The sequence below is a fragment of the Phaethon aethereus genome, assembly GCF_964289735.1.
Source record: "Phaethon aethereus genome assembly, chromosome: 4".
Taxonomy (NCBI): Eukaryota; Metazoa; Chordata; class Aves; order Phaethontiformes; family Phaethontidae; genus Phaethon; species Phaethon aethereus.
Window position 1 is genome coordinate 83788267 of NC_138578.1, and position 27489 is coordinate 83815755.

Consider the following 27489-nt stretch of genomic DNA (forward strand, 5'->3'; position numbering starts at 1 on the left):
AGGAGGAGCCCTGGGTATTTCTGCCCGGCGTTACCACCCAAGAAGGGCAGGGCTCGAAGTCATACAAGGTGGCCCTGGCTGTAGTCATCTACCATGACTACCCACGGACTGCTGGAAGGGAGGACTGTGGTTTCACTCCTGATCTCTGCTTGTTGTTTTAGTAGCCCAAAGGCCACCCCAACTGTGGGAAGTCCTCATGTTCAGCAGCTAATTGTGTGACCTCCTAAGGACAAGATGCCTTGGATGCCAACAGATCTCTTGCTCCATACAGCGGGGCTGCTATCTAGCTGGGTTTCATGGCAGCGAGGATAATGAGGATGGGCTGAGCGGCACAGCAGGACGTCGCTCCTGCAGCTATCTATGATGAGAAGGGAAGTGTGCAGAGAGGAAATCTCCCCTCGTTACAGGCTAGGAGGTAGGGTCTCCCTCTGCTCATAAATGATGCTGTCATGGGTGAGCCATGCAGCCCAAGCTGCAGCAGAGAGCAGAACTCGATGCTCGCAACGGTGCTAACCACTTCCTGACGTACGTGAAATAGAAATATAGCAGGCATCGCTCAAGCTTGAAGGTGAACGTGTTTGTCCTTCTGCTTCTAAACAAAGACAGGGAGAGCAGCCCTTTCCTTCACTGCGCTGCTCCCTGCCAGCACGGGCTTCCCAGGCTCAGCTAAACAGTCCAGAGCTAAGGAGCAGCTCTGAACCTCAGATGGGGATCCACCTCTTTGGTCTTCAGATCCCCTCTAGATGAAGCAATGCCATGCCATGTGGGTTTTGTCAGGACTTTAGAAATCCCAGTACAGCTTGCCAAAAGATCTTCACCCCAGCATTTCCACCAGAGAGCCCCATCCTTGTACTTAATTAAATCAGAAACTCAGATTTGAAAAATCCTCCACAAAGATTGAAAGCCAGAACTCTATGGCTGAAGTCCATCTTGCCACTGGTTCAGTTTATCTGAGCTATTAATTTCCTGTATTCAGAAAAAAAGGTATAATAAAATGCATGAGAAAGCAAGAGTCATGATTAGAAGTACCAAGGTAAGTCCCAAGCAGGGATTTGGGGAACAGCATCGTAATATCAGAGAGGCTTAAACGTTTATTTCAGTCTTGGCCAGAAACGTAAAGCAGAATGGGATTTTAAGCATCGTGGCTGTAAATACGTTGTGGAAGGCTAGGTTATCTTGTGCTTACCGATACGTGCAGATGAACGCACCCGGGGAGCAATAAACCAGGCAGAGCCAGGTCGAGGCGAGGGCACCTGCCTGAGAGCAGCACGACCACGGTGCGATCACCATGCTGAGGCTCTGGCAAGCCAGGCTGGCTGCTGCTGCTGTGGGTGGCATCAAAGTGTGTGGGATGGTGGCAATCAGTGCAGAGGGAGCTGTGGCCCTTCTCAGAAGTGGCAGCTGCTGACAGCGCTTCTCCCACCCTCCATACAAGCAGGAGCAGCCAGCCCGGCTCCCTGTGGCTTCTCGCTTCCGCTGCCTTGCCATCCCAGCTGTGGCCCTTTCCCTTCTCCCCACGAAAGGGCAGCCAAGCCCCGAGCTCTCCCCCTTGGAAAGGGCAAGATTGCATCTCATGGGTGCACGGGGGATGCTTTCTGTTGGCACTGCGTGGCAAAAACACAGAAGGTGGCTGAGGGAGGGGGGAAAAATGAAATACAGGCACCTCTCCGGGCGGCAGGGATTTATTTATTCCCATGGGGCTGAAGTGGAGGGTGCTAAAGGTCAGCCTTTAAGAAGGAATCTGGGCTGCTGCACACCCAGAGCAAACAGGACTGGCTGGCTTGTGTGCTTAGTCAGCACCCGTGGCGTTCTGATTGCTTTAGAAATACCGTACGCCTTTCCGTGTCCAGCTTCAAGCGACTGGGTAGGGGAAAGCAAACGTCAAGGACGCCCAGCCTGGCTGAGAGTGGGGCTATGGACAAAGGGGTTTGGTGAAGGCAGAAGGCAGAGGTGGGGAGCAGGCAGAGGCTGGGGATGCAGGAGGAGAGTGTGGAAGCCACTACTGGGGCTCCAGGGCTCCATTCCATGCCCCAGAAGAAGGGAGCTGCCCAGAGAGGTTGCTTGACATTATTTGAGTGTCTAACGACATGGGGGAAGAGTCCCCCAGGTCCTTGCAGGAGGCTGGTCTTCCAGGTCAACAGCATCTGGCCTTGTTTCTTCCTTTCCTTCTACTTTTAATTCCTGGATCTGTTTGCTAGTCCCCTCATTTCGCTGTGAAATGTCTTCCCGAACGACACTGGTGAGACCAAATATAAGAGTAGCTTGGCATTGTGCCTGCCTGTCGTTATTTGAATATAGGTGCAGTCAGAAGAGCGTGGAGGCAACTGGAAGGGAAGAAGCCAGCAGCGAGAGGGGGGAGCGGGTAAGGAAGCGGAGAAGCCAGGAGATGTTGAGAACTGTTCAGCAAAGTAACAGCATTATCGCTCTAGTGAAATGACAGAATTACAACTGGTTCTGAATTTGGAAAGACCCCAGGTGCTACAGTAATTTGTAGGCAGTGATGATGACTTTTCATTTCAGCAGTGATGGAGTGACCGCGGAGTTGCAGAGGCAGACTGTTGAACGAGCAGCCCCAGGTCACCTGCACATGAGGCTACGTAAAGGCTGCTCAAGGTTTCTGACCCGTTACATTGACTATTTAGGGAGTTTTGAAACACTAGGGGTGTTCTGGAGGACTGGAAAACAGTAATAAGAGGTCAATAATTAAAAGGGAGAGTTTTTAAAGCTCCGTCAGGCTGTTGTCAGTCCCATCAAAAATAATTATATGGAACTTCATTAGTAGGAAATTAAGGAAACGTGAAAGAGTTAACGTCAGGCAGCACAGTTTTAAGGGAAATAGAATCTGTCAGGCAAACTTGATAACATTTTTCAATGAGATTATGAGCTAGTAACAGATATCTTTGATGCATTTCTGTTGGTATTGCATGATGATTCGATTAATAAATTAGAACAATACAAATTCACCATGCTTATGTCAGTGGCTGGTAAGAATAAATAAACTTCTTGCAGACAGGCTTTCAAATGGTACAAAGTTTGTGTGGCAGCAAATAATAAGGGCAAGTCCCAGACTGCTTGGTAAGCCAGATGTAAGCTATGAATATTCATGTGGAGGTGACCAAATGCCATGTGTCCAGGGACAAAGAATGCAGCTTTTCTTACAGAATGGAAAATTTTATCCCAGGTGGCAGTGACCTGAAAAGAACTGATGGTGACGGTGGGTAATCAGCTGAACATCAGCCTCAGTCTGTCCCTGTGGCCAATGGGACTAGCTAATGGTACCCGTGATGGTACCAACACAACGTTGAGGAGGAGCAGATGGATGATATTCAATTTGCACTTTTTACTAGAGCCCCTGCTCTGTCCACTTCTGGTACCCACAGACTAAGAAAAATCTTGAAATATTGTAATTCTTGCAAAAAATGCATAAAGGAATAAGTTACCGGAAAGTGTGCCTTTGAGTGAAAGGCTCCAAGAACTTCATCTATTCAGCTGATCATCCCAGATGTCAGGACCATACATGAACACCAAAAACTTGGTCACAGCAAACATTTGACTCTACCAGACAAGGGTAAAAAGAGATCTGTGGTTGAAATTTGAAGTTGGAAGCCAGGTGGGATTTTCTACAGCATCAAAAACAGCACTAAGTTTTTGTCTTAAAAATATGCTTAGATTTCACCATAGCTTTAGAAGCCAATTGATGCGTGGAAAATCTATGGTTGGTGCTCCTTAGAAGGTTCTCCTATGAGGTAACAATATTCCTCTCCCTCCCCATTTGACGTATTTATGAATCTATGGAAAAGCTTTCGGTGCTTTTCTCCCCATGAAAAGAATGTGATGTTTTGGTAGAAATATTTCTAAAAAATATTTATTTTGATTCCATTCAAAACCAAACATTTCTTTTAGACAGACTGCCTTGTAGCATCTTCCCCCGTTGCTCTGTGGAGGTTAATGCTCTGCTTTTCTCCAGGACGTGGTCCTCCTGGCTGAGTCACACCATGCTCCATGCATTGACCTCCTCTTCTTGCTGAAGCACGACATTGCAGCATCAAAAACAGCAGTCCTCATTCTGCTGGTGCAGGACAGCGCGACTAAAGTAAGACTAAAGTCAACATTGGAGTTTGATGACAAATTGAGTTCTAGGTTCCCATCTCTGCACTGTAGTCTGGTGGACCAAGCAATGTCCTCATACCAGAGAAAGCTAGAGCCTGTTTCTGAGATCCTCATTTGTGGTAACACCATTGCCTAACTGAGCACTCAGGATCGAACCTGGCGTTGGTGTCATTCGTAGCAGTTCTCATCCCGTAATTAAAACCATTAAGGGTTGTCAGCCACTCACTCTTTGACTGCTGGTGCTTAATCCTGTTTCTAGAGCTCAGTGAAGACAACGCAATAGTTACCACTGACTTCAGGAATATTGGCTCAGTCCCCAACAGCACAAGTCCCTACTAATTTGAATGAAAACGGTAAGATGCTTAGCTGCTAACAGCAGTAGATGGTGGTATCTACAGATTTTACACCGGAGCTGGGGATGTATCACGCACCCATCAGCGCATTATATATTTCCCGTAGCCACAGTTAGCTCATCTCAAGGGTCTGAAGTCCAAAGCAGCTTAAATCCTTTGACAGCGTCTCCCACAGCATCTCCTGGAGAAACTGGCGGCTCGTGGCTTAGACGGGTTTACTCTTCGCTGGGTGAGGAACTGGCTGGATGGCCGAGCCCAGAGAGTTGTGGTGAACGGCGTTAAATCCGGCTGGCGGCCAGTCACAAGCGGTGTTCCCCAGGGCTCGGTTCTGGGACCGGTCTTATTCAATATCTTTATTGATGACCTGGATGAGGGAATCGAGTGCTCCCTCAGTAAGTTTGCAGATGACACCAAGTTGAGTGGGAGTGTTGATCTGCTGGAGGGTAGGAGGGCTCTGCAGAGGGATCTGGACAGGCTGGATCGATGGGCAGAGGCCAACTGTATGAGGTTTAATAAGGCCAAGTGCCGGGTCCTGCACTTGGGTCACAACAACCCCACACAACGCTACAGGCTTGGGGAGGAGTGGCTGGAGAGCAGCCCGGCGGAAAGGGACCTGGGGGTGCTGGTTGACAGCCGGCTGAATATGAGCCGGCAGTGTGCCCAGGTGGCCAAGAAGGCCAACAGCGTCCTGGCCTGTATCAGGAATAGTGTGGCCAGCAGGAGTAGGGAAGTGATTGTGCCCCTGTACTCGGCACTGGTGAGGCCGCACCTTGAATCCTGTGTTCAGTTTTGGGCCCCTCACTACAAGAAGGATGTTGAGGTGCTGGAGCGTGTCCAGAGAAGGGCAACGAAGCTGGTGAGGGGTCTGGAGCACAAGTCTTATGAGGAGCGGCTGAGGGAACTGGGGTTGTTTAGTCTGGAGAAGAGGAGGCTGAGGGGAGACCTTATCGCTCTCTACAACTACCTGAAAGGGGGTTGTGGCAACGAGGGTGTTGGTCTCTTCTCCCAAGTAACTAGTGATAGGACAAGAGGAAATGGCCTCAAGTTGCGCCAGGGGGGGTTTAGATTGGATATTAGGAAAAATTTCTTCACTGAGAGGGTGGTCAGGCATTGGAACAGGCTGCCCAGGGAGGTGGTGGAGTCGCCATCTCTGGAAGTGTTCAAAAAACGTGTGGATGTGGCGCTTCAGGACATGGTTTAGGGGACATGGTGGTGCTGGATTAATGGTTGGACCTGATGATCTTAAAGGTCCTTTCCAACCTAGTGATTCTGTGATTCTGTGATTCTGTGAAATCACAAATGATCTGCTCCAGCCGTCGCGGTGTTTTGCCACGGGGGATTGCGCCTGTAAGCTGCGGTGCTGGAAGCACCAGCCTTCTGCCCTGGATGCCCCCGCTCGCCTGCAGTGCTGGCCGAGGCAGAGCAGCCGGCGGAGGCAGGTACAAAATGCACAGCGCATCCTCCCGACACAGCTCCCGACCCAGCCCTGGGGGAAGGCAGCACCCGGCTGCTGGGCTCAGAAATCGCCCTGCTATTTTTATCCCTTTTCCTTCCACCGCTGACGTGTCTCTTTGCTTCTTGGTCCTCGGAAAGCTTCTACCAGATCTCCATGGTGACTGCTGTCAGAGGACAGATTTCCTCGCTGGTGTTAACACATGCGAAGCGACATCCATCTGGTCTCGCACGACGCTGTGTTTGGCAACCACAGGCATGATGTGCAAGAGCTAGTGAACTTCACGTGAGCTAACACAGTTTTTGCCAGGCTCTCCTTGCCCCTCCTGCGTTGTTCCCGCCACGGTGCATCGTGTTTTGGGAAGTTCTTTTATCTCCCTTCTCATTTAATTAAGTGATGATACAGGGATATTCAGACCAGCAGCGTTCAACCTTAGCAAGCAGCGGTGAGGGAAGCCAGAGATGTGTTCATACCGTTAGCGTAGTTTATTTATGTCTCAGAAGATGAAACAACAAAAGCAAATGCAGAAACCCGCGGTGTTATGCATAGCCTGGGCTCAGTCCTGCCCTTCATCCCACCGTGGGCTCGGTCCTGCTCTTCATCCCACCATCTGTGGCCCTCCCCGCCGTGCCTCTGGCAGAGCGTGGGACCTCCGTGCAAGGACGGCTCCACCGCAGCCTTTAACGCGTGGCTGGGAATGGGACCCTTCCGGCGTTGTTTTCACAACACAAAATAATAACAATAATAACCAGCTGCTTCTGCCCCGAGAGCTGCAGCATGACACCTGGAGGAGACCTTGACATCTGAGGGTGTTTCTGGGGGCTGGTGGTGTTTTTTGGGGGAAGCTCTGTCGTGTCCTTGGGCGAAGACGTCTCTTGGGTTGTGCAGCTGGGGGGGACGTGCTGCAGCTCAGCAGCTGGTGGGACATTTTAGGATCAAGCTGAAAGGCGGTTCGGTGTCAGCAGGGAGCTTTCTTTGGGACCACAGTCAATGGCGCCTTTTCAGGGTGGGGGTAACATTGTTTATGGGGCTGAGGGACAGGATGGGGCAGGAGGAGCAGGGGTTCATCCATCATAGGGCAGGGGACTGCCTCCACTCGGGGCAGTGACACAGGTTCACTCCTGCTGGGACCTCCCCTTATGGTGGGTGACAACAGTGTCCGTGCCACGGGGCTGTGTCCCTGCATGGGGGATGTTACTGCCATGGGGCAGTGTCCCCTCATGGTGGGTGTCATGGCCATGGGGCTGTGTTGCCTCATGGGGGAGGACATGGGGTCCCTGCCATGGGGTAGTGTTCCCTCATGGTGGGTCTCACTGCCATGGGGCTGCGTCTCACAGGGGATATTGCTGCCACGGGGCTGTGTCACCCCAGGGGGAGGACAGGGTGTCCCTTGCACGGGGCTGTGTCGCCTCATGGTAGGTGTCATGGCCATGGGGCTGTGTCCCCTCGGGGGGCTGCTGCTCCCATGGTGGCTCTGTCGCCTCACGGGGGGGAGAAGGGGGGTTGGCAGCCGCTGCCATGGCGGACACCTCCCCCCGCTGTGCCCCCTCCCGCGACACGGGGCCGATGGCACGGCCTCCGAGGGGCCGCTCCCCGCCGCCGGGCCCTCCCCGCCCCGCGGCCGCCGGACGTGTGGCAGCGCCGGTGCAGGCCGCGGAGGCTCCCCCCGCCCGCCCGCACTACATTTCCCGGCGTGCCGGGCGCGGCGGGGCCGGGCCGGGCCGCGCCGAGTGGAGAGGAGCGGGCGGCCCCGGCGTTGGTGCTGCTCGGGGCGGGGAGGGCAGGGCAGGTGGGTCGGCGCAGCCCCATGGAGCGGGGGAAGATGGCGGAGCTGGAGAGCCTGGAGACGGCGGCGGAACACGAGCGGATCCTGCGGGAGATCGAGAGCACCGACACGGCCTGCATCGGCCCCACGCTCAGGTGCGGCCGGGGCGGGGCGGCGGCAGCCGGGGCGGCCAGCCTGGGCGGGGGGGTCGGGCAGGCTTCGCCTTGCCAGCCCACCCCCCCGAAACTTTGAGGAAATTGTAATTATTATTATTATTATTATTTTTTAACAGTAATCTCTGAGAAGCGCCGCAGCCCCCTGGTTTCCCCTTGCCTGGCTACCCGCCGGGCCGGGCTGCCCGGGGCGGTGAAGCGCCGTGAGGGGCGAGGCTCGGCCTTGGCCTGGGCCGGGGTCGCGGGCGGTTCCCCCTGCCTGGCTGCGGCGTCGGCGCCTGCGGCGGGCGCTGCCCCTCCGGCTTAAGCTCCGGCTCGGGGCCTGCACCCCCAGCCCCTGCGGGGGTGCCCGCTGCCGCCTTCCCCCGCCGGGTGCTGGTACCGAAGGGACGGGAGGGCGTTCTCCTGCCCTTAGCCCGGCATCTGTCAAAGGGGTTCTGGTAAACCGTCGGCTGCCTTTTGCTGATTTGTGTCCGTTTCGCAAAAAACCATGGCTAATTGTGAAGCCGTGGGTACGACTGCAATTGCCATCCTGACGATGATATGAGTTAATGCCTCTGTTTGCTTAATGGATCCTTTGTTCTCCTATTAAGCATCTTTTCCCGGTGATTCTCGCAGTATCTTTCAGCTGGGAAAACCCGTTGCTTCATCTGCGTTAGCTGCCGAGCTCTCCTCCTGCCCGAGGAGTGCAGATGGGTATAGCTGCGTGCCCAGGAGTGCTGCCCGTTCGCTTCTCCTTTTCCATCTGCTCCTTGTTGCAAGTCTGAGTCTGGAGTTTCAGCCTTTTAGGTATTTCTTGGTGATGCTGGTTAGGATTTTGCAGCAGTGGCTTAGCTTGTTGTTAATCTGAGAGATGCTGGTAGCCGGCTGCTTAACTGAAGCCTGTGTCTCACGAGAAATCACCTGATTTTTTTTCTTTAAATACAGTATTTTAGATAACTTATGCACATTTAAGACCTGTTCTTGCTAGCCAGACCATGTACTGTTAGCATCTCTGTCCTGGTAGAAGCTACATAATGGATTTGGCAAACTGAAACACCTCATCCCTCCTTTTCCGTCTTTAAAGTAAAACAAAGTTCCTCAGAGAACTTCCTATCAAAACCAAAATGCATTACTCTCAACGATGAGCACAAGTGCGCCTGTTATCCTCTGGAAGGTTAATGGTATGAACGTGTAGAGGATATTTATAGCTCACTGTAACCAAACTATCAGGCTGAGAGGTGGGGAGGAATGGAGGTGTGTTACCAGAAATACTCGGCTTCAAAATCTGAAGAGTTGCATTAGCACAAACTTAAATTCAGTGCTAAGCTTTGTTGCTTTTCGTGACGGGGGGAACATGGTGCCCTTTCTCAGGGCAGCGCAGCTGGTTTCGTATTCCACTTTCGGCTGCTCTGCATCAGCCCAGGAGCTGCTGAACTGGAAATCTCAGTGCCAGGTGGGAATGTTCGGGTATAAATGGCGCTGGAGCCTCCCATCCCAACCCCTCCACAATAGCCCTTCATTTCTTTTCAATATTTTTTACAGACTCAGGGTTTTAAATGACTCGTGGCACTCTTTAAAAATAAATGGTTTTAAGCCGTTTGACTTGCAGTGATACTGCAGTGCGGGCACAAAATTGAAATGGGAAAGCTTTTCATTTGTGGAGCAGTAGAGCACTGGATTTATCTTGCTATAGGGTTGCCTATTTGTTAGGTTTTTTTTGACTTTTTGCAGTTTCTTTCTGAAGTTCTCCTGCAAAACCTTTAAAGGTAAACTGAATGGTAGGAGATGCTGAGAATTAGATACATTAACAAAACTTAAAAAACTGGTTTGAGTGTCTGGGAACTGCCAGAGTGAAGAGTGTGGGTGGTTTTTTTTTCCCATTTCATAAGAACTAAGTGCAGTTGATCTTGTTTCTTAGTATTAAGGTTGAGTGAGGAGTTGGGCTTAATGTCTATCTTTGCATACCCACGGGAGAAACACTAATAAGTGTCTGGGGGCAAAGAAAGGTTTGTGCTTTGCTAGCATTAACTGTTGGAGTACAGTGATACTTCATCAGGAGTATTATTAATGATATAAGTGTAAGCAATACCTGCTCCAAGGATTTTTAGCATTGAAACTAGACCAGCTCAGTGTAAACATGATGTTCTGGAGAGTCTGGAAAAGAGGATGTTGGAAACTTTTTTAAAAAAAAAAAAAAGGTGACTCACTTCTTGTAGGCATCATGGAAGAAATGTGTGTTCAGGAGCCAGGCTGGCTTCCCTTCTAGAAACAGCAGTCCCAAAGTGCGGTTCAGAAATAGGCTGGACTGCCTGGCCCCTGCTGCTGGTGGGGGCTTGTTTGCAGAATTGCGCTTTTATCAGTTTCTGCCTCGTCAGAGCGAGATATTCCGACTACAGTCACTCTATGTTGTCCTGGCATAGCGCTCAAGGCTGAATGGCTATTATCAGAGGGTGATGGAGGGGTTAAGATGTTAAATTTAAGGTCCAACTAATTCAGCTGTCTGGGTGGGTTTGTGTCCCACCCATCAGGGAGAGCGTTTTCTGTTAGAAAAATAGCAAGTGTAGTAATTCTGGCCCTGGGGCAGGGGAAGGACAAGATGCCTCCTTGAAGTCCCTTCCAGCCCTATTTTTCTGCTCTGTTCTCGCTGTGATTCTGGGAGTCAGTGACATGGGCTGGGACTCCATTGTGCCTGGCAGATGTGGGACGAAGCCTGCCCCTCCTCAAGGAGAGGAATTTCATTCTAAATATAAAATGGGAGATGAGGGCGTGCGAGGAAGCGTTGCAACAGCCGTGGTCTGTGTGATGAGCTGTGCCCATCTCATGTCCTGCTATGCCGCTGGCTCTGATGCCATCAGGGTCTCTTCTCTTTTTTTTTTATACCCGACAGTGAATGTCATTGTGTTTGAAGGAGGACATCGATCGAGCTCAGTGAGTCTCTGTGGGGATCCCCTCGAGTCTGCGATGCTCCTGGAATCAAAATAATCCACTTCAGGATGTCTTTCCTGCTATTCAACCTCTACTAATTATATCCATTGCTCCTAATTCCACTTCCTTCTGCTGTTCTAATTCCTCTCTTTTTCTCTTGCGTTACGCTTCTTGATTTTGCAGAGTATTTTTGGATGTCCTCTCGGTATCTAGGTTTCTAAGAATCACGTAATTCTGCAAGATCAGATAACCTTCTAGGGGGAAAGAAACTCCTTCTTGCTTAAAACCGCCTCTTGACTAAGCTGTGACACCTGAGTGCTCTAACTTTTATTATGCTCAATTGACTGATGAAGTTTGTTGCTGTTTGGTGAGCTTTCTGTCCACTTCAGTTTTTTTTTTTTTTTAAGTGATGGGAAGCTAGCGATAGACTGTAATATTCTAGCTGCAGTCACTGTAAGTGAGGATGCTTGCCTCTCTACCAGGATGCCCTTGTGGTTTCTAATCAAATTTACCCCTTGAGAAAAGGGTAGTCCCTCACTCTGCAAGCTCATACAGTGTTGTCTGGGTGCTTGTCCTGAAATACCTCACTGTTACTTTTGATACATAGAGATTACTTTATTGCAGAGCTGGTGCTGTCTTCCTTTCTTCTGTGATTCACTTCTTTTCTCCCTTTAACTTCTCCCTAGCTCTTTTGTATGAAATGTCCTGGGTTTTGTGCTCTACTTCTAGATTATAAATGATTGACTCAGACTGGTACAGCATAAAGGCAGGAGAAACAGTGAGATAACATAAATGGGGGCTGTATAACTTCATCCGCTTTTCCCTCTGCTCAGCCTGTCCTCTAAAGATGAGCCTGTGTGATTATCTGAATTGCTAATAATTTAAAAAAGTTTTTGGTTTCAGCCTGTGGGTGTTTTGCTGTCCTTTCCTGTGCTGCTCTGCAGTGTCCTTTAGCACTTGGTGTCTTCTCACAGTTAAAATACAGGCTTGTATTTTCAAGTCACTTCTTTTCGGTTTATACAGCTTGAGCTCTGCAAGTCTACCACTCTTGAAAATCCTTTTCCAGCTCTCAAGCTGCATTTGCAGCTTTTTGAAATCAGTGAAGGATTTTTAAACAAGTGTTTGATAAATGAAAAAATCCCCATCTGGCCACATAAATGTAGTTACAGTATTCTTGCTGTCTCCTCACCACTTTAAAGGCAGATAAAATTACATCGATACTGTAATAGTCTCCTGCTTGTACACTGAGAGATGGGAGCAGCTCTCTTTTCCTCAGCATTATAACAGGAGTTGTTACTTAACGCAGAGTTATTTTCTTGAGGGCACAGTTGTCTGTAGCTATGGATCATTCTCCTCCTCATTGCTACATCTGTACGTTCGCGCTTGGTTCTCCTGTAGTCCGAGTTGCTGGGAAGGATCAAGATTTCCAAACAATTGTTCTTTACAGCTGCCTGATTTAATGGTTTGTTATTCTGCCAGCTTTTGTCTCATCTGCAAATTGTATCATCAATCTTTTTTTTTTCTTTTTTTTCTGTTTAGGTATATATTTGCTTTCTAGATTGTTCTTCAGTGGTTGAGATTTTTATCAGCTACGCTGGGATGAGTACTTACCTGTGCCCCTTTAGAAAACTGAGAAATGTTATATCTCAGACAGTACTTAATCATCCAGTCCATGCTTTTATACAGAACTATATTTTTAATAGGAGTTTCATATCTGTCTGCTAATTATGTGTGTTTGGAGAGATTACAATGTTGTTTAACCCCAAGAATGAAATTAAGCACACTTGATAGGGTAGCATTTCTACTAAGCAGCTCTTGACTGAGATTAAAGTAGAACTGTAATTAAGCTTTTTTCCCTTAAGTCCTTTATCAACTCTTCCATGACTGTGTCTGGGATTAGTGTTGCTCTGGCTGACCTAGAACTACCTGGCTGACCCGTTTACCACACTGGCAGTGTGCTGTGTTCATCCCCTGCCTGTAACCTGCCCCATTGCCCAGGTTCACCTTAAATGATGGAGATGGAGCCAGAGGTCCTCAACTGCTTTTTTTTTTTTTTTTTTAGGATTCTTGGTCTCCTGGCTTTGTCTTCTTTATTTGTCTCCGTTGACAAACGAAGTTCTCATTTGCGGCTAATGGATATAACTAACCTCATCTCCCATAGGGACATCGCCATAGGTCCTTCTTGGTACCCTCAGGCTCTGGCTGGCTGTATGGGGGTAGTGTTGACACCCCTGATCTGTATGTGTGGGAGCCAGAAGAGCGGTTGCTGCAGCCTATCTTGCCGACATTGTTCGGTGCTACCTTGGGTTCAGGCTGGAGCAATGTGACAGTGCAAGTTGCCGCAGCTTGTCTGAGATCCAGACTCCTGAGCCAGTACTGATGGCCTGGAAGAAGGATGTTCTCCGGTTTATTTTCTTGTATAGCTTCCAATGGAGCTGAACTGGAACTAGTACAGCCATGTTCCTGTGTCATTCGGGTTTCTGGTGCTGAACTTGGAAAACCGAGGCTTTGCTCTTAGACGTAAACTTATGGATGGAGTCCAGCAACTGCTGGCGCTCTTGCTTAGCCCCTCTGAGCTCCCCAGTGTCTCCTTCGCTAAAAGTTGTGGCATTAGTACACGCCCTGTGGTAAACCTGGTTGGAAAATGTATCTGGATGGAAAAATAACCCAGCTAAAAAATGTTTTGCTTTAATACAGCTTTGCTTCAACGTGTTTTGCTGTGTGGTAGCACAAATACTGTTTCCAGCCCAGGGAAGAGGTTGTGTGGGGATGGGAGCAAGGGACTTGGTGATGGCAAAAATCAAGATTGAGTCTTGCCACATTTTATAAAAGCTCAATGAGTTTGTCTGACCAGACACTAACCTGCGGTGTCGTTCATTGTCCACAGTCATGGGCATTAACGTGGGCATTGTCAAGTTGCCTGCAGTTAAGTGCACGTTGCTTCCCACAGTTGGGGTTATGGGGTGTAGTTTGGTGGGGTGACTGTTGGCTTAAGCAGTTTCCCCATCTTTCATTTGCTCCTCCCAAGTGTTGGTGTGGCACAGCATTCATGTGGGTTCTGAAACACAACTCTCCCCTTTAACACCTTATTTGAGTTCTTTTTTTCAGCTGGATCAGTTCTCACCCACTTCATCTTGGGCTCATTTTGTGCCTTCCCAGCATCTAGACTGGCACAAGGAATCTGGTGGCAGGGTACTGGGTCTGGGGGCCAGCTGTGCTGTTAGACATCTAACATCTGTGAACTCGGATGTGTCCTTCTTCCATGAGCTGCTTGCAATGCCCTCACCGGTAGAAGACTGTTCTACTTGGTAGGGGAGTGTAACTGGTTTATGGTGGCTCGGTTCAGTGTGGAAACCATGACACAGTAAGGAGCAGGAGCAGCAGTTTGAATCTTCTGAGTTGGGTGCTAAGAATGAAGGTTGGCCAAGCTGGCCCTAATCTCTGCTGCAGTGGGTGAGATGAGGATAATGATCTGTGTTACAGATGTGAAGTGAGGGGTAATGACAGGCATCTGGCTTAACAGCTTCCCTATTTCTGTTTTGGCGTGGAGGAGTGAAGATGGTACCGTGTCCTTCTGATTGCTCTTGGCACTACCTTTACTGGTGGTAGGGGGCTGTGATCACTGCAGCCTGTCCTTCAGCCTCTGCTTGGGTGAGGAGAGGGGAAGGAGGCCCTGGATCAGCTTTGGGATGAAGTGGACCTTCTCTTAACTCATGCTGGGGCTGGCTAAGAAGTGCCTCTTCAAAGTCCCAGGCACACTAAGAATTGAAGAGCATCTGAAAATCATACACGGTATCTGTAAAAATCCTCTGAGGCTGACAACTCTGAGAACTGACATGAAACAGAGCTAAAACTATACTGAGATGTCCTGAATTCGCACCCTTTAGCTGCACCACTTCGCCTTGGCTCCATTAAGTCCTATCTCTACAAGTCTAATCCCTTGTTTTACGTACACTAATTCATGAAATACCAACTGCCAGCAAAGCAACGCCGTGAAGAAATAGCGCAGACCGTCTAGACACTAACTGTTGGCCACAGAGCTTGCTCAGGAAGCTGCTTGTAACAACTGTAAATTGTCTGCTAATAAAAGCCTCGCAGGATCTTTTGAAGCATCTTTCAGCCCATTCTCCTGCCACCCAGACGGGGAAACTGCAATCTCCTGAAAATGAGCCTGGGCCTGTGTTCATATGTACATAATTAAGCGCCTTTTAAAAGACAGTTCATTGCAATATTGCTTGAATTATATTAGCATTCCCTTCTGGTCAGGCTGATGCTGTTCGGCTCCAAGTTTTCTGTTGCGGAGAAAAATTATCAGCAACTGCTCCTGTGAAATATGGTATCAGCGTTACCGGTCCTTTGGGAGACAAACTGGTCTGGCTTAATGTGTGGAGCATCGGCAATCTCTGCCTGAAGGTATGCTTTACTTAATTATCTCAGGTTTTATGGATACTTTCTCATTTGCAGTGCTAAGGTTCTGCAAACAACTTGAAGATGGTGAATCCTTATAATTCATATAACCCTTTTTATTTCAGTCTGCACCCTGATGCAATCTGAAGGGAACAGCTTGCGAGAATGTACGGCTTGATTATTTATAGCTTGTATTTCTTGTTTTTTCTCGCAGAAGTACATTCCTTTCTGGAATTTAATGAATCACTGTCAAAGGACAGATTATCAAATGCCTGTTCCTTTTCTGTGGGATGTGGTTGCGTGTCTGGGCTCTCAGTAGCTCACTGAATTTATTTTCCTGCTTACCCTCCAAGCACCTCGTCTGCGATAGCAATACGTGATAGCAGCATTGTGAGGTAGTAAGCTAAAAGGGGGTATTTCCCTTGAATCTTTAGGGAAAGGCTGCTCTACTAATCTGTCTTGGTGACTTCTGGAGTTGTCACTGTGCATGACTTAGCAGTGTTTCATCTTGGGCTGGCAGCTGAGCTCATCTTTAGAGCTCTTCTGCTGTCCTACCTGTAGAGGAGTGCAGAACAGTAGTAGCATGGGGGCTTGGTTGATTGTCCCTCTGTAGGCAAAGTCCTGTGGCATTTATGTCTACCTAGACTGTCCTTTCTGTCATGTTCTTTCTGATTCCGCTTTTAGTGGTTTGAAGGATTTTTGTCTTTTTCTAAAAATAAATGCATAGAATGGCCATTTAGTCCGTGGCTATGGAAGACTTTCTGAATCTTTTTCCCAAAGGAGAGCAAACACAACCTTTGAGAAAAGACTGAAGTGACTGGGATTGCTTAATCTAGAGAAGACAAGACAGGCACACAATTCATCTTCAGATGCAGAATAGACCGTTGAGAAGATGAAGAAAAGCTCTTCTTTCATGACTGTGCGCAGGCTGGGATCTGGACTACAGTTGCTGCAGCGGGGATTTAGGATAGATGCAAGGAAGTGCTTTCTAACTAATAATTGAGCAGATAATGACAATATTCATACTTGTCACACGAAAAGTTTTTCTTCATTGATCCACCTCTGAGGGTTGTGAGGTGTGGGTACTTGTCAAATGACATACAGAGCAAATAGAGACACATGCTTCTAGTGTCTTGCAGTCTGCCCTTTGGAGACTTTCAGCATGGTTTGTACCAGCATTTCTCTGTTCAAGAGCTTCCCATGGATATTTTTTCCATGACTCTCGTCAACATTTTAGTCTGCTAGTGCTCTCACGTGGAAACATTTTACAGTGATGGGTTCTGCAGTATAATTGTGCATTGTGTATTCCTTTAGGATTTAAAAATTTTTTTTTCTTTTGCTAGGAGAAGATCTAGGTTGACAGAAAGGGTTAGGAGAAATAGTAAGTCAGTCATATTCTTTTTGCCTTCCAAGCTGAAGATTTTTAATCAATTCATTCTGTTCTCCTGGTAAAACTGTTTTGAATTGCTAATTATCCCTGTTGCCCTTCTTGGTATCTTTTCTCATGTAACTATCACTTTTTTGCAATGATGCTGGAATGATCATAGCTGCACATAGTGATCAAGATGCAGATTCATGTGTTAAGTGGCACAGTGATGTTTTCTGCTTTGCTTTCTCTTATTTTACTTGCAGTCTCTGTGGTCTGAGCTAACACTTCTGACAATATAGCCATAATACTACTGGTGTCTCTCTTCCTCAGTGGTAGCAGTTAATTTGGAGCCCCTTGCTGTCAGTGTATTAGACAGGCTTTGTCCCCTGTTCCTCCCTTGCAAGTGTCCTGCTTTACACTGCTGGCACTGAGCTTTATTTGTCATTTTGTCACCTGATATTCGGTGGTGTAAGATCCTTTGCAGCTTTTTGCTTTGGAGTTAATCCAACTGAATAGTTCTTGTGTCCTCTGCAAAATGTCATCTTGATGTTCATCCCGTTCTCTAAAGCACTGTTAAACACGTTGAACTAGAGGAACATCAACCATCTATTTTTTCCTTTGAATTTTCACAATGCTTTTAACATTCAAGTGCATTAGGTTGACCAGATCCCCCTTGTTAACAAGTCTGACTCAGAGACTAGACTTCAAAGAGTGCTAGTGAATAAGATGCATGGACACCACCCAAAGAAGCTGTTGTCTCCTTTGCTGTATTGTACTTTTTACATGTTTTTTAACTATTTCATAAAAAAGACTCCTACTTTGCCCAGTCACGTTTAGTGTTCTGTAGGTTGCAGGATTCTTCACGTGCTGCAGAAGCCACTAAAGAAATCGGTATCACATTTTCCATCTTCCATTTCTCTTGTGGTAACCACAATGTTAGTGATAGGTTATTGCCGACCCACTGTTTGTGGCCTGGCAGTTTTATGTAATGCACCTTTAGCGTTTTTGAGCAAACGCAACTTGTTCATTTTACTGAGCTGGCCTAAGCATCTTCTATTAACTTTGCCATCTGTGGCAGCACGAGGGATTTCAGGGTAGAAACTCCTTAGTCTCATCTGTGGCATGCAGCAAACCATTTTTCCAGTCATTCCAGTGTAGAAGAGTTTTCCTGAAAAAGCTCCCACTCCCTTCCTTGCTCTGGCAAATTTCCTGCTTCTGATGTTTGAAGAAGCTACTAGTTTTTAATATATTAACTAATTAGCTTTTCAGATGTCTTTTTGTTTTGCATAGAATATTTTGCATGTGCGCTTAGCTTACTGGGATTTGTGCTCTTTAATTTTCCAGAGCTGGAAAAATTTTCTTCTATTCCTTGAATGTCTCCTCTACCGCTGTTTAACCATGGTGGCTGAGGGGGGTGTGTGTGTGAATGTTTAAAGCCTTTTTTCATAGTTAGTATACTGCTGCCTTAGAGCGCATAAATATGTCTTTTAAGCAGTTTCATTGCCACCCACAAGCATTTAATAATTCTTGCTGTTCCTTTTAATTTCCTTTTTGGGTAGGGAAGAAATGAAGAAGCACGCTGTTTTTCTTCTTTGTAGTGATATGTGACAGTAACGGTTTTCTTCCTTCTCCCACGAAGGTGCTTGGTTTGAGTGTTCTACCCCGACTGTTGCAGAGAGCCCATCATTATTTCTGAATACTTAAAAGGGTTGGAGCAGAAGAACTTTCTTCTGTAGACTTCTTTGACTCTCTGCTAACAAAACCCTTTGGCAAACCTAAACCCTTAGTCTTGGCACGGCTCCTTTATTTGCCTATGGAGTATCTTTTCTGAAGGGTTCGAAAAATAGGGTAGGCATATGTCTGCCAGTAGTGAGTTAGGGAAGGCTGACCTTGTCATGGGCACTGAAGCGGAGCAGGTGGCTTCTTGAAATCCCTTCCCTGTGAATCAATAGGGTGCTTCACTTTGCTTCCATCGGTCTATCTGAGGTCCAAAAGCAATAGCTGGGCTGGCCTTGATGTCCTATCAGTAGTAGATGGTGCTATGCAGCGTGGTCCTCTGCCCAACATTTGTTCAGTTTGGTAGTTTTGAGAGTGTCAGTATATCTCTAGCTTCCAGCGGAAGCTTGACTTACTCCACTGGTGCAGATCAACTGCCTCCTGTGTGTGACACTCATGGTGTTTCCAGTAAGCACGTGCCCAAGCTTCTGGGGAGCATTTGCCCTGCTTTTGCTGGATTTGAGGAGCTTTTCTCAGGAGCATGCTGCCACCAGTGTGGTTCCTTCAGCCCAGCTTTGGCTGATGTCCTTTATCAGCCCTTGTGAGGCCAGCAACCTGTGGACTGGGTTAATCGTTCTGCTGGATGCTGTCTTGTCAAGGTGGTCCCACCTCCAGTGTGCCACAGGGTAGCTGCCATAGCCTCTTGAAAAATCTGAAAATAGGAGTCCAGGCTTCTTGATTTCCTGTGGCTGTACCTTAGGAAGTAACATCCTTTAGTAGAATTTCTAGACACAGTTTTAGGTCATGGTAAAGAATTGTTTCTTTGTAATACCCAGCCTGCTTTCCAGGCGCTGTCTGTCTTGCAGAAGCGAGGATGCATGGTGTGCCTGTCTGCTGGAACTTCCTCTCTCTGCTTCCAAAACGGTTTTGGTTTGGAAAATCAGTGTACGGATAATTAGCTCTCCTGCTGGGTTAGCCTTAAGGCTGGCAGTTTGCTCAGGCAAGACACACACACACACACTGATGTGTGCTCTTTGCAGTCGCTTAGACACAAAGGAGCTGAGCAATATTAGCTGGGGCAGGACAGCAGGTGAGCAAATACTGTGTTTCTGCTGCTTCTCAACCATAGCTATTAAGAAAGCTGAGGACAAGGCTAGTCAATCCTGCTTTTTGGGGTGGGCTAGTGCTTTTGGGATTTTAAACTGCAGGCAGCAGTGATGGAAAGGTCCAAATCTGCAAAGGTGACTCTTTACTTCCCGAAATCCCTGTGGTATGTTAGGCTCTTGTTTAGCAACCTGTTATCTGACCTGTTTTATAATAACTTGCTTCTGGCCTCAACATTCAGTGGGTTGTGAACGTGCTCAGTGTTGTCACTGGTGTGACAGGGGCACATGAAATGAAAGGCACCCTGCACATGGGGAGAGGCTTTTAAGGGCGCTTTGGAGAGCAAGCTGACCTGTCTGCCTGACGTTCTCGTGTCAGAGCAGGACTGTCCCAGTGCTGATTTCACTTTGCGTTGCCCGCTCTGGGTGTTGTGACACGTCCTACACAATAGATAGCAGTGCTGTGAGTGCATGTGTCCTTGCATGCCCCGGCTGGGCGAGGAGGAAGCCCGAGGATCTGCCCTTGGGTGTATTAATAGTTGAGGATTTAGCTCAACTGTTGTGTGATGAGCTGTGGCTTGGATGTCTCATCTTCAGCTGCTGCCCCAGTGAAAGTGTTTCCTGTGTTCTTGAAAATCCAGAACCGACACACAGGGGACCAAAGCCTCCTCAAGCTCAGGTGTCCCCATGGTTGCTGCTGCTACTCATTTTGGAGATGCTGTGCTTCAGTCTTCGTGCCAAGAGGGCGAGGGTGCTGGTAGAGCTGCAGTAACCTTGTCCCTCCTCTGCACCTGTCTCCTTGGGCCAGCCTGCTGATGTCACCTGTGTCCCAGAGGAGATTTTTTTTTCCATCTCTGCATTGAAATAATTCCTTGCCTCACTTTCTGTGACAAATAAAGCTCCAAACGTCTGTCCCAAGCTGCTAGCTGGCTGCACTCCCCCCGTGCAGTACCTTCTGCAGATGTCGGGGCCAAGGATACCGACACAGCGGAGCAGGGTGTGTGGCTGTGACTGGTGCTCAGCTATGCGCTTGCTCTCTGATTTTCAGGCAAAGCAGCAAGAGTGAGCAAACAAAATCTCCTCCTTAAAATCTGTCAGTGAGGTTAAGAGATTTGCCAGGTCTTCCATAAAAGGTTCACCGAGAAGCCAATTGTGTCCGGCCCCCCCCCCCCATGGCCATCCAAGAGAAACAGAAAGGGAAAAGATGAGTGTAAGAATCTTCCCCCCCCCCCCCGAGTAATGAAGAGCTCCAAAGTAAGATAAGTTGCTGGAAATGTGGAGGCAGTTCTTGGCAGCGTTTCGGGTGATGGAAGTGGCTGTAGATTTTGCTTTCAGGCTGATGTCCTGAAGCCCAAGTGGCTGTGAACTTCCTTACTAATAGATACAATCCTCCAGATGATGGTACCTGTTAACAGAATATCATAAGCTAGCCTTTGCTTTCCTTCTGGGTGGATGGTTTTTAGGAGCTAGAGAGAGTAAAGCCAGGTGAACCATCTCGCGAATCCATTTCCTTCTTTCTCTGTCTGATTTGGAGAGAATTGGACACCAAAAGATTATAATCTGATTTTGTTGGAGAAACAATGCCCTTCTTTGAAAGGCTGTTAAACATATTGGTATCATTCTCAGCTTGCCTTTTCCTGACAGTTAACATAATCTGATGCTTCCTTTGTAAGCTGGTATGGCGAGCTGAGCTGGGTGGCATCTGCAGGCGTGGAAGAGACAACCAGAGCTTGTCCCCTGCAGTGGGAAGCCACTGGAGGATACAGAGCTGGTGACGTGGTTATGATTGCGTGTGAGTAGGAAGGGCTGGGGTAAGATCCAGGAGCGGAGAGCTGAGCTGGGATGTTAGGCGAGTAGGCTTGAATGAATGATTGGAGAGGTCTTGGAGTGGGAATGGAGGAAGTTGGTGGATTTTAAATTCAGAGTGAATTTACCTGTGGTCTCAGCTTAGAAATTGTCCTTATGGGATTTTCCTGCATGACTGAGATGTTGCCTTCGATAGAAATAGAAACTGTGCTCAGCTGCTTCATTAAGGATTTATGATCCTAGATTAACCCTTTAAGATTACTGACTTTGTTGCTAATCACTTTTTAAAAGGAGGCTAGAGATTGGCTTGCCATGAATTCTTTGTGAATCTTCTGGAGCCATTTCTCTGTCAAATCAGAGTTTTCCTTTGTTCACAACAATGTACACTGGTAGAGTCTTCCTACCTCTGTGGCTTTGGGGTGAAGTAAAATGTATTTATGGGTCTTTAACAGTCACCTTCCTGTGCTGCTGGCAAGGTGCAGGACTGAGACCAAACATGTTTCGTAGGAGCCAAAGACCCTGACTGGGGAACGAGAGCCTGGATGTTCTGTGGAGCATCATGAAGATGGTCTCTGTCCTGATGGCCTATTATTTTTCAGTGTCTTGTGATTTTGCCTATTTACTTTTACATATTTCTTTAATTTTTTTTTTTTTTAAGGCTTAACAACAACCTTCTGAAGCAGTGGAAGAGCATCTAATTGATAGGTGATGTCCGTGTCCTCTCATGCAGAACTGAAATCAGACTTGTCCTGGTATTTGACCAAGCAATCTCAGGTGAAGCACCTTCCCTGGAGGGAGAGTCAGGGAATTTCAGATGATCCATATGCAGAATACATATTTTCCTTCTTAATTTCTTCTAGAACTGAACTGAGGTGCCAAAAGCCTTTCAGCTAGCGAGCAAAACAGCAGTGCATACTGTTGCTGCAGGGTTGTGTTGGTGATACCGGCTACTTTGGAGAATACCAAAGGCTGGTGTAGGTACGCGAACACGTACACAGGTGGCAGCGATCTGTCAGGTACTGACTGTCCACGCTGCACTTGGCATCTGTTGCTTCTGAAAAAAATACTTGGTAGATGGCTCACCTGTCTTCTGCCTCCTGTTCTGAATAATCCCATGTGCCGCTGTCATGCTTTTGTTCTAAAAAGTTTATAAATGTCAGAGCAACTTAATAATTTCAAGTTGGAACTCAAATTCAAGTTAAAATGCTGTTGCTTCTGGCTTGCATCTTGTAGCCCAATGTAAACCAGGAGTATTTTGCCCGTAGGACTTGGACTGGCTGTGCAGGGTAGCCAGAACCATGAGCTGTGCGTGCTCCAAGGGCTGCTCTTTACAACGAAATGCAGGGAGCTTGGCTAGCTCGCCTCGGAAAGGGGCCATCTGTGTTACTGATTTTTCTTCTGCTCTTCTGCCCTGGCTACTGTCACTAAAACTGAATCAATCTTCCACTTTTAGGTGGAATCCTTCAGAAGTGTTTGATGTTATTTGACCTCCTTTGGATTTAAGTGCTAGAGAACCCCCTGTCTGAGCTTTTTTTTAGCTCCTGCCCTCCCATTCAGGACTGTAGCAAACTTCTCTTTAGGAAAACTTGTCAATATATAAATATATTCTTTTCTTATAAGAAGGATGGAGAGAAACGTTTTACCAGGGCCTGTAGTGACAGGGCAAGGGGCAACGGTTTTAAACTGAAAGAGGGTAGATTTAGAGATTGGACATAAGGAAGACATGTCTTATGATGAGGGTGGCAAGACACTGGACCGGATTGCCTGGAGAAGTTGTGGATGCCCCATCCCTGAAGTGTTCAACGCCAGGTTGCACGGGGCTTTGAGCAACCTGATCTAGTGGAAGGTGTCCCTGCCCGTGGTTTTGAGGGTGCCTTCCAGCCCAAACCATGCTCTGATTCCATGAAACAAAGCAACAGAGGCTAACGCCATGTAGGGATGGTTATCTTTGTGATCGCTCCTCTGAATTGCAGAGAGCCCAGCACAGCACATTGTGGTCCTGGTAAGATATTTTTTTTTTTTTTTTTTTTTTTTTTTTTTTTTTTTTTTTTTCCCAGTGCAAGATGGAAATGCCATAGCTGGATTAGGAAGCGTGTGTTGTGTTGGCCCTAACGGATGGGGATGTTTATGTTCTGGACAAGACAAACTGGAAATTGGAGTTACCCAATTTGTGCTGTTCTTGTGGTTGTGGATTTATCTCACCATCCTTGGGAATCTGTGTGGCACCCCCCAGTGACCAAAAATGCATGCTGTGGTGGTTGAGATGGCCTGCTAGCTGCAGGGTAGTACAGGGGGGATAAAAATAAAATAATAAATAATTGATAAAATTTTTTTTTTTTGTAAGCTGAAGCAGGTTTGGGGCCATGGAATACTAATAAGGTAGATGGTTCCTCCATGGCTGCCTGCTCCTACCTGCTAGCAGTTTTTTGTAGTGAAATTATGTTAAGAAAAAGGTTTTGGTTTTGAATCTGTCAACAACCCCCCCCACCAAACCAACAACTATTTTCTATATAGTCTGTCATATGTTGGTCCTGCTTGTTGTCTTTTTGGTTTGGAAGCAACAACTAAAAATGAACATCTTTTGTTGGTATTGTGCCATGAATTGTTGCGTGCCAGACAAACTTGCGTGCGCTTTATTTTGGAGAGAACTCCAGAGTAGGTGCTGGGAGGGAACTTGATAGATGACACATCCGTGGATTCCAGTAAAATATGTCAGGGGTGTTTGTGTTTTTATAAAAGCCTCAAATACTATTCTTTATCTTAAGGGGAGCTAATTCTTTTGCCACAAGTAGTTGTAATAGCAAAAAACCCACTAGTTCTTTTATTATAATTTTATGGACTTGCTGTCCATTTATTTCTCTGCACTTAATCTTAACTTGTCCACTTGCTTGATTTTATTTTTTAAACTAAATACATGCAAGTCTGAAGTTAGTAATAAAATATTCTCTCCTGGGAAGTGTGATCTAATTTCATTCCTCTCTTTCTCCCAAATAATAGAAATCTGTGAAAAATAACCTTGAAATAAAGCTGTGTTTTGTTGTTTTTCTTAAACAGCTGTCTGTTGGAGAGATAGGTGAGGTCAAACACTGGCTTTCTAAAGACTTGGTCCAAAGCACTCTCTGAAATGGCCTGTATCAGGGATGCGGAGTGCAGCTTGCTTTGGGCTTCAACCTTGCTTCTTTAGGTTGCCCTTCTTGAATGGATCTCTGTGTCTTGTCCAGGACAGGGTTTTGGTCATGCAGGTTAAAGGCATAATCACAGTTATTTTTTCTTGAGCGTTTTTAGTGCTGATGCTCAGATTTGTGTCTTGTATAGATTCGTCTGACGTGTAATAGGCAGGATGCTCAGTTAGAGTCTGAGGTTAACTAATCCCAATTGGGCTAGTTAGGCAGTGCTTTCATTTTTATTGGAAACTATAAGTAACAGTAATAAATGTCAATTGAGTCAGAAGGGCAAAATATGAGGGATGTAAGTGCTAAAGTGCCTGTTACGTTGCCTGACTGTACTCACAGTCTTTACTCTTTGAGAGGTAAAGGTGACAAAACTGTGTTTAATTACACATGTGGTAAAGCTGTGGTGCAGAGGCTGCAGGCAGTGGTGAGGACGGAAAAACAAATGGAAGCTGGAAATAAAAGCAGGAAGTGCAAGTTGAGATTCAACCTCGCTTGACCTGTGGCGTTTATTTGAAAAATAATGTGCCTTTGAGTGTCTGGCAGTGTACACAAAAATAAAGCTCCCTGTCAAGAAGAGAATATAATCCAAAACAAAGAGTCCTGATGGGAACAGAGCACTTAAAAGGTACCGCCAGTGGGAATTTCTTGTAGAAATCAGTTGCTTTTGTGCTTGCACCCTTGCTTTTGTAGCTGGTGGCACGCGCTGGGTCTAAGGATTAGGGATGTACCCACTGCTCTGTCTGCAGCTGCTGGGCTCAGCACGCCCAGGTCTTCAACTTGCTTTCCATGGGGCAGGCAGGAGTGGGGGAGAGGACCAGAGGAGAAGGGAAGTTAGTGCTGAAAGGTGGAGTGGGATAGGAGAGAGGTCTAGGGAAAGGAAACCATCCCCAGAGACTGAGATTGTCTCAACGTTTCACCCACTAGCTGAATACCACGAAGCTCATGGCCCTAAAAAGTGTTGTTAATTGTCTCCTTGTGCTTCCAATGCTCGCCTGAGAAGATGCTTCATCCAAGCTCAGCCTCAGCGACAGAGGTTGTGGTGAGGACAGCAAGACTGCCCGGTGGGTGATTTCTCAATCTCCAAAAGCAGCAAAACATGACGCTGCAGAAGCAAGCTGAAACTACTGTTCAGATTGAATTGCCCCCAGCTTAGATTATTTTATGTGCATTTGCTCTATCCAAAGTGTACATGCATAAATTCAAACATGAATGTGCTTTGCTGAAAATCTGTGAGTTTTTTCATGTGGCAGTGGAATATACTCACCTGAGTTACAAGTCAGAAGAGATTGCTGCTTTCTGTATCTTAGATTAGCAGTAAGCTATGTTACAGGGTTGTAAGGAGCAGTCCTGCAAAGGCTAGTTCAAAAACTGGGGTGTTTATATCCTTCTGCATAATCTGTGTGACACTTACGAGTGCTTTAACAGGTCTTTTTCCATGTCTGATGTCTGTGACAGTCTTCTGGGCAACCATCTCCTTCCACAGGGCTTGCAACCACAGCTCGGCTGAATAAATTGGCGGATGCAGCACTCTTATCTCTGCAAGCAGCGTGAATATACCCATTTTCTGCTCTGTTTCTTGTGAGAACTAGCTAAATACACAGAGTCACAGGACTACGAGGTATCTTAAAGTATTTCTTCAGCTGTTGCACATAAAGGTATTTTTCTTCAGTCCTCTGTATGAATTTGTGAAGGTTTGATGCTGGCATCCCCGAAGTCTGCAACTTCTCTCCTTGGCTAAGAGAAATACAGCCAGGCAGGGACTGTGCAGACGCTCCAGCCTGGCCCCATAAGTGCAAGGACCGAAGGCTGTCCCAGGGGTGCAGATAACATGGTCTCCACTGGTCTCTGCTGAAATCACCAGCAATTACTGTGTCCAGTGAGGGGAGTTTTGTGACCTGACCATCTGCTCACCAGGGACCGGACTGCAAACCCAAGAAACCCAGCGATAACTGCACTCACACGTTAGAAATATGAGCCGATTTGGGCAGGCAAAATACAGAAGAACGCTTCTGTCCTATTTTCAGTTGAGTGAGTTGTTGCCCAGGGATGACTTTCTTCGCTGAAATCTGTGTGTTTTCAGTATTTCTTTTTTGTTGGCCGCTACTCGCAGTATGAATATAGGATGTTAGCTGGTATTGCTGTAGTGGGCTGGATGTTAACCGTTTTCCAGCAGAAGCACATTACTAAGTATCAAAGCTTTAGAGTTTTTTACTTTGTTTACTCAGAAAAAGTATAAGAAAGGAGCAATTTATTTTTGGAGTGTGATTGGCCAGGAGTTTTGGGAGAACCTAGCTCTCCTAGGTGGGGAGGGATAATACAAGATAAATTCCCCCCCAGAAGCTGAAAAATGCCATGAAAAAAACAGCGACTTAACGTTGGCAGAGATGCAGGATAAAAATGTTCTGTATTTAGGGTAATTGCATTTTGGAATGTTTTCTCTGAAAGATTTTTAAAGTTTTAAGTATAAGATTTACGGTCCGCTTGCCCACCGTCTGGCAGGAGGGAAAGAAGTAGGTGTGTTTCTGGAAACTTGCAGGCTGGTCTGTGTGTTCGTTATGGCAGGGTTGATAATTACTGGTCTGTTAATTTGTGGTGTTCAGGAGGTGTCATTTAAACTGAGCAACAAGAAAATTCAAAGTTAAAGCAGTTCTGTGTGGGAGACATCACAGACACGTCTGCCTGGAGTCCTTGGGACCCTTTGCTCATAGCAAACTCTCCTGCATTTGTCTGTTGTTGGATTTTTTTGTACTTTGCAGCATCTCTCAGTGGTCCATGTGTGAGATTAGATGGACTGGCTCTCCTATGCTGTGGCACACAAGCTATTTCAAATTCAGAAATAATTGCCTTTCTGGAACCAATTGGTCTGACACCACTAAATCAAAAGTCTGAGGCTGGTCATGGAATGATTTAATAAATGTGGGGGCAAATGGGTTGCTCTTTTTTTTTTTTTTTTAAAAATGCATTTGCATCTTTAAAATAATGAGGCATTCCAAGCATTTCCCTGTTCCTGGTCGGTTGTTTCCTCTTCCGTCAAGAAGATTTGGACACAAGCGGAACTGTTCACTTCTGGTGTCATGACTCATGGTCTCCCTCTGCTATCAAGTTATAGATATGATTTTATATAATTAGATTGTTAAATCTCTGCTGCAAGCCC

The 27489-nt window shown here is 46.9% G+C and overlaps 1 protein-coding gene across 2 annotated transcripts in view; it reads left to right on the forward strand.

Annotated features, from left to right (window-relative positions):
- The first annotated feature begins 7338 nt into the window (after positions 1-7338).
- EXOC6B (exocyst complex component 6B) overlaps positions 7339-27489 on the forward strand; it is a 315222-nt gene continuing 295071 nt past the window's right edge. For both annotated transcript variants that reach the window (XM_081999547.1, XM_081999548.1), the window contains exon 1: positions 7339-7836. In XM_081999547.1, the coding sequence (XP_081855673.1) occupies positions 7382-7836 (455 nt within the window). In that variant the 5' untranslated portion in view covers positions 7339-7381. The remainder of the gene's footprint in view (positions 7837-27489) is intronic.